This window comes from Neophocaena asiaeorientalis, unplaced genomic scaffold (assembly GCF_003031525.2).
Source record: "Neophocaena asiaeorientalis asiaeorientalis breed wild unplaced genomic scaffold, Neophocaena_asiaeorientalis_V1.1 scaffold517, whole genome shotgun sequence".
NCBI lineage: Eukaryota > Metazoa > Chordata > Mammalia > Artiodactyla > Phocoenidae > Neophocaena > Neophocaena asiaeorientalis.
Genome location: NW_020172724.1, coordinates 2,267,630 through 2,273,752, shown reverse-complemented (window position 1 = coordinate 2,273,752; position 6,123 = coordinate 2,267,630). Strand labels below are relative to the sequence as shown.

General features: G+C 62.3%; 1 protein-coding gene across 1 annotated transcript in view; it reads right to left on the bottom strand.

The window, feature by feature from the left end:
- The window catches only part of ZMIZ1 (zinc finger MIZ-type containing 1), a 229,718-nt gene that overhangs the window by 10,857 nt on the left and 212,738 nt on the right, over positions 1-6,123 (bottom strand). The window contains exons 16-22 of the mRNA XM_024740273.1: positions 6,084-6,123; positions 5,451-5,592; positions 3,742-3,952; positions 2,497-2,602; positions 1,449-1,609; positions 415-482; positions 26-94 (exon numbers count right to left, since the gene is read on the bottom strand). The exon at positions 6,084-6,123 is cut by the window's right edge and continues 81 nt beyond it. Of these exons, the coding sequence (XP_024596041.1) occupies positions 26-94; positions 415-482; positions 1,449-1,609; positions 2,497-2,602; positions 3,742-3,952; positions 5,451-5,592; positions 6,084-6,123 (797 nt within the window). The remainder of the gene's footprint in view (positions 1-25; positions 95-414; positions 483-1,448; positions 1,610-2,496; positions 2,603-3,741; positions 3,953-5,450; positions 5,593-6,083) is intronic.

Below are 6,123 nucleotides of genomic sequence, written 5' to 3'. Positions count from 1 at the left end.
CCCTAGTGTGGGGAGGCCCACTTACTGTTGGATGGCATTCAGGATGCCCCACATGTACTGATCTACCTCCAGGCCCTCGAGCAGAGCGGTTTTACTGGAAAAGGAGAGAGGGGGCTTGGCTTTTGCTCCTGGACCCTAGCGGGTGAGGCCACAGCCCACTCCTCCCCTCTGTGTCCAAGAGACTCGGGCCCTGCCACTGGTTCCTACTTGGGGGCACCGACAGGAGAGGGCAGCCTTGTGACCGCTTGATACCAAGGGACTGTGCACAGCCCCCGTGATCTGAGCCCCTCTGCTGTGCTTGGGTTCTCTCATCTGTGTTTAGGGCAGGTGGAGGTGGCTGGACCCCACAGAGCAGGGCCACAGCTCCTCCTGGAGCCCGGTGACGTAGCTTATGCTGAGGTGGGCATCACTCACTTGCACACAGGACACCTCCAGGTCCCTCTCTCGCAATTCAGCTGCAGGTACGACTCCAAGTCAAAGCACTGTGGAGGCCGGGAGACACAGACAGATGAGAGCAGGGCTCTCAGAAACCTGTTAAATGCAAGTGCCACTGCCTCCGGGACCCTCATGAAGACATCCCACCAGGGAGGGAGACAGGTGATGGAGAGACCCAGGGTTGAGAGGGGTGATGACCTTGCCGATTTTCTGCTGTGCTTACAGTTTTCGGGCCACGTGGAATCCCTGCATACCTGTGCCCAGCCCTCCTACCATCCCTGTGCCCCAGAGGACCCATGGCCTCTGAGAAGCCTTCCTGGTTCCCCTGCAGCCACCTCTCACCGATCCTGCCCCATGACAGCCCCTCTCCCTGGCCCGGCCCAGGCATGGAGGACACACCCCATCCAGTTCATCAGTGCGTCAGACAAATAAAGCGACCAGACCTCTGCTGCCCCCTTTTTCCCGGGGATGGGGGTTAGCAGGGCTGGGAGGCTCCCAACCCACTATGAAGCCCTCGGGGCCAGTTGTGAGAGGGTGGGGCTGAGGGTGCGGCTGGCCTGGCCCCACGGCAGCCCCCACCCAGTGAATCCCACCCACCTGGGCTGCCCGCATTTAGCCACCCAAACTGTGACAGTCACTCATCCCACAGCCACTTCCTGAGTACCTGCTCAGGGCAGGGCCTCGGGACACAGCAGTGAACCAGGCAGAGGCATCCCTGCTTTCAGGTTCCCTATCAGCCGTAGTGGCCGTACGCGCAGAACTTCCAGTGGGCATCTCACGTCTGCCAGGGCTGGGACTGTCTAAATCCAGCTCTGTAGCCCCCTGGGAACCTAGCTCTGAGCACACAGAGAAGATGCTCAGAGGATAAATGATGGCAGGAGTGAGTGAGTGAAATCAGCTCCTGATGGCCATGGCATCCTTCCGGGGTTGCAGACAGGCCCTGCTGCCCATCCCCCCGCCTACTCCTCGCCATCGCAGCCAGACTCCGGGACGCTCTCCCTGGGACTGCTCACCTGGACGTGCTTGCAATCGTGGCCTCGAGCAGGCAGCTGGATGCGCCGGAATGTGATGGGGCACTTCAGAGACACCTTGATGGCTGTCTGCTCCACGCCGTCTTCCCCATTGAGGGTCGTGTTGCCTGATGAGGCAGCCACGCTGCTGAAATTCCGCTTGACTGTAGGGCGGAGGCACAGGTGGATAAGGAGGGCAGGGCTGTCCTGCACACCCCCCACTCCTTCAAGTGGCTGATACACACTCTGATTCTCCACACCCCCCAACACGGGGAGGTCTCATGAACAGGGGCAGGGTACCCCCACCTGGGCAAAAGGCAGCTCAGCACGCCGGAGGCCCTGGGCCTCCCAGTGCTCTGGAATGACACTCTCCATGTGACATGTGTGAAGTGCCCCTGGAGGTGGCTGCATCAGTCCCCCAGTCTCTGCAGTTCATGCCCTGTCTTCACTAGGAAGGCAGGACTTTCTGCAAACCCTGCAGAAACCCAGTCTGGCACTTCACTGACTTTCTGGGTCAGTGGGAGAGCCCCACAGGCACTTTTGCACTTAATTCTCCAAATGTGGTAATGGCCTGGCCGGATTCTAGGGCTCAGGACGTGAAGAAGCACATTTGAAGGGGGGAGCAGTGATGTACCTCCCTGCGTGGTGTGCCCCCCTCCCCCGCCCCGGCCCCCAAGTGTCTGCACCTGGGAGTCAGAGCCAAGTCGCCCCTTCTCGAGTTAGGCCTGGGCTGTTGAGGTGGAATCCACCCCTGCGCTTCTCTCCTGATGAAGAACCCCCTCTTCCAGTTCCTCCCATCCTTCCAGGTGATCACCTCCTCCAGGAAGCCTGCCTGGCCTACCTGCACCATGGCGTCTTGTTTTAATCTGCCCTACATGCTGTACTCACGGTACTGTGTGCTCATCTGATCATCCCCACAGCCCCAGAGGAGGGGCATCGGAGGGGGACGGGCTAGTGCCAGGGAACACTCAGGGCCCGGTGGTACCAGGCCCAGGGGACAATGAACGTGGTGGGACTGGGGTCTGGTTCCAGCCCCCGAGCCCCCACTCACTTTTCGTGATGCAGTGCTCTGCGGGCAGGAGCCGCTTCTTGAGGAGGCCTTGCAGCACGGAGCGCACGGAGGGCCGGTGGACCAGCTGCAGCACGAAGAGGTGGGACTGCCGAGAAAGAGCAGAGGCTCGGTCACTGCCGCATGGCCCCCACGCCTGCCACCTGGGCCTCCGCAGGCCTAGGCCGCGGAGGAAAAGGGCCCCACGTCCATGGTGATGCCCCGTTAGGAGAGGGTCCCCTGGGACCTGGGAGAGAGCCCTTGAGGCCCAGGATGTGTCCTGGGACCTGCGAGCTGGGGACCCAGACCGGGGTCACTACCCGGGGGCAGCTGCTGCTGTCTATGCCAACAAGGCTGACTCTGATGCTGATAGACCCCTGGGATGTGGTTATGGGACACAAGGCATCAAAATCCGGGCCAAACTCACTTCCTAGCCTTGGCCCTCCTGCCCCTCGCCCCGCTGTTCCCCATCATGCCTCCTCCACCCTTCCCGCCAGAGGATGTTGTCCTGTCTTCATTCCTCCAGGAAGCCTTCCAGGACTGCAACCCCCAACAAGCCCCCGCAGGCTCCTCACTCTGACAGCATCCCCAGTCCTGTGACTCTTATCCCCGGGTGGTCGTGGCGCCCCAACCCTCATAAGGGCAGGATCAGAGCTCTTCCTTCTCCTCCAGGGAGGCCAGCAGAGTGGGGCAGGTACTCTGCAAATCCCCGGACAAGCCCTGAGTGTCAGGCCCTGATCTTGGGGGACAGGAGTGTGGCTCAGACGTGGTCCCAGATCAGTGAGTCACAGGTCAGGGGACACACATACACAGTTCTGAGACAGCATGGTTGAGTGACAAAGGGAAGGAGTTAACTCCAGACTTGGTGGAGTTGGTTCTCAGGGGAAGAAGTGATTAGAATATAAAAATTTCTTGCAAACGAGGCACGAACGGAACCTAGCTTTGAGGGACACACAGAACTTCCTCAGTGAAAGAAGGTGGTGGGCACGGGGGATGGTGTCCGGGAGGAGAATCTACACGACCAAAGGGAGGTAAGTGTGTAGACCAGATGGAGGCTGCGGTAGGAGAAAAGGCCAGGCCTCGGACCAGAGCACGGCGGCTTGAATTTCACCCCACGGCCCTGGGGGGGACTGTGGCACGTTTCTGGGGTACTCCTGAAAGATCACTCCTGGGGAAGGGGGATGGAGACCCCTGACGCAGCTGAGGCCCAGAGGAGGCTGAGGATCTCAGGCCCGCCCGCACACTCACGCAGCAGCAGGCGGTGACGGTGATCTGGATGGTGTTGCGGCCCGGCTGGCACACGTGCTTGAGGTGCAGGGGCTTGTGGGATGTCTTGTTGTCGCCACGCTCGATGGTGAGGGGCGTGGCGTTCACGCTGACCTGCACCGAGGCTGGCCAGTTGGTGTTCATCTGCCGGTCCTCGTGGTGGTAGCACTTGAACTGCAGCTCCAGGTCAGACCTGGGGGCGGGGCGAGGCTCAGGGCGGCTCTGCGAGGGGCCTGCCCAAGGCCTCCACGACCCCTCCCTCACCAGAGCCCCCCACCGAGTCACTCGGCACCCTGTCCTCAGCCACGAAGGCTCCCCCAGCCGCCTCGAGCTCTCCTCCTCTCTCACCCTGGACGTTCCCCCTGCCCAGGCCTCCCATCAAACCCCATCCCGACGACCCAAATTCCCCCCATGCCTCCCATATACTGTTCAACCACAGCCCCACAGCTCTGGCCACAATCCGCCTCAGTCCCCTGCACGGAAGTACGCCTCCTGTTCCCCCAGGACAGAGACAGATGGACAGACGCTAACTCAACGAGGCCAGCTGGAAGGCTGATTATGCCCTGAGCTCCTGTGGGAGAAGCAGCCCTGGCCAGGGGCTGCCTGGCTCAGTTCCCGCCCCCCTACCCCTGCGGTGGGCCCCAAGGACACGGCACCGAAGGAGTCCCCACAAAGCCAGCAGGGCCAGTGGCCGAGCCACAGAAGGTCTCGCAGGCGACGGTACTCACGGCTAAGGAGCAGCGGGTGAGCAGGGCCCCTGCATGCGGGTCCCTCTACCCTTTTGCCTGAGTGCACTCCCGTGCCCTCCTGCCCACCCCAGCTGCCTCTGGCCTGCTCCAGGCAACGGGCCAGCTGTGCGCGCACCGCGGTGTGTGCGCACGTGCCCAGCTCAGACACACCTCGTGCCCTCAGGGTGCTCACTGGGCAGCTGAGGCCTTTGGTCACTGACGCAGCGAGGCAGTGTGAGTCCTGCCCGCGGAGGAGGAACCGAGGGTGGAGACACCAATGCGCTCTGGTGTCTGAGAGACCCGGGCCCGAGTCCCAGCTCTGCCCCTTGCTAGCTGCGAGGACCCATCCAAGCTAATCACTTCTCTGGCCTCAGTTTCCTCACTGTCAACGGGGCAAGCGATGCCCACTCATAAGATCAAAAGAGATCAGGTATAGGAGGCTCAGGACACAGAGCCTGGCCCAGCAGGGGGCCTCCAGACCCCTCACTCCAGCGCCCACTGTTTGAGCAGCAGCCCCACCCGGCCAGCTGCTCGCCATCTGCAGGAAGGACCCGGCCCTGTTCCTGCTCCTCTCTCTATATTCCTGGCTCTGACCACATGAGCCACGTTTGGGGCCAACCCGGGGGCCCTGCTGGAACATCCTCCTTCTCAGCCTGAGCTAGCCACGTTTTCCTCTGGGAATCTGTTCTTGACCACTGTCTCATCAGGACTGGGGTGGGTGACAGCAGCTCCCTACCCTCAGGCCACGAAGCCAAGGCAGATTTGTCTGTCTCCCGGCACCCGCGGGTTCGCTTTGCCACCCCCAGCGCCTTGCACACAGCAGGGCCCAGTCAGCAATGCTCGACAGGTGACGGTGTCAAGCAAATGCTGTTACCACGTGTCTCAGGCGATGCCAGGGCCCAGGAATGTCAGCACCGGGGCCACCTCCACCCGGCTCGGGCTGTGCTGTGCCTTGACGCTCACCTCCACATCAGCGTCTGGTGGACTGTGGGCCTCAGGTGAAAGACGTGGTTGCTGACAGCCAGGTTGTGCTCCAGGCGGAAGGGCTCCAGCACCACGCCATCCCGCACCGGGAATGTGAGCCGCAGCTCGTCATTGTGGTTGGCTGCGTGGGGGAGGAGCAGGTGAGCCGCACGGCCCTCGCCCCGGCGCCACACGACACGCACCCTCGGCTGCATGCTCTGGGCACGTGTGTGAACAGGGCCACGGCAGCTGGGCTGTATGCTCAAGGGCATACCAGGCAGCCCCTGGCTTCTTCCGGTCCCTCCGACCCCATCCTGACCATCTCTGCCTCCCACTTCCCACTCATCCCCCCGCTCTGCATCCCCTCCTGTCTCCATCTGCCCCCTGCTCTGGAAGCCCCGGCTGGCTTCTCCTCCCAGCCCTTTGCCACAGCTGAGAGGTGCTTTCCCTCCCAGCCTCCAGCTGCTCAGGCAGGTGGAAGGAGGCCTGCTCTCACAACCCCCGCGCCCAGCCCCCAGAGGCAGGCAGGCAGGCAGACTTCCAAGCCCCCTGGCTCCTGGCACACTGTGGCTGGATGCAGTGGAGCTGGCTTGACGAGGGAGGGAGGAGGGAAGGAGAGAGCAGGGCGCTCACCTGGGGGTGGGGGCAGAGCACTCATATTTTTCTTGATGTC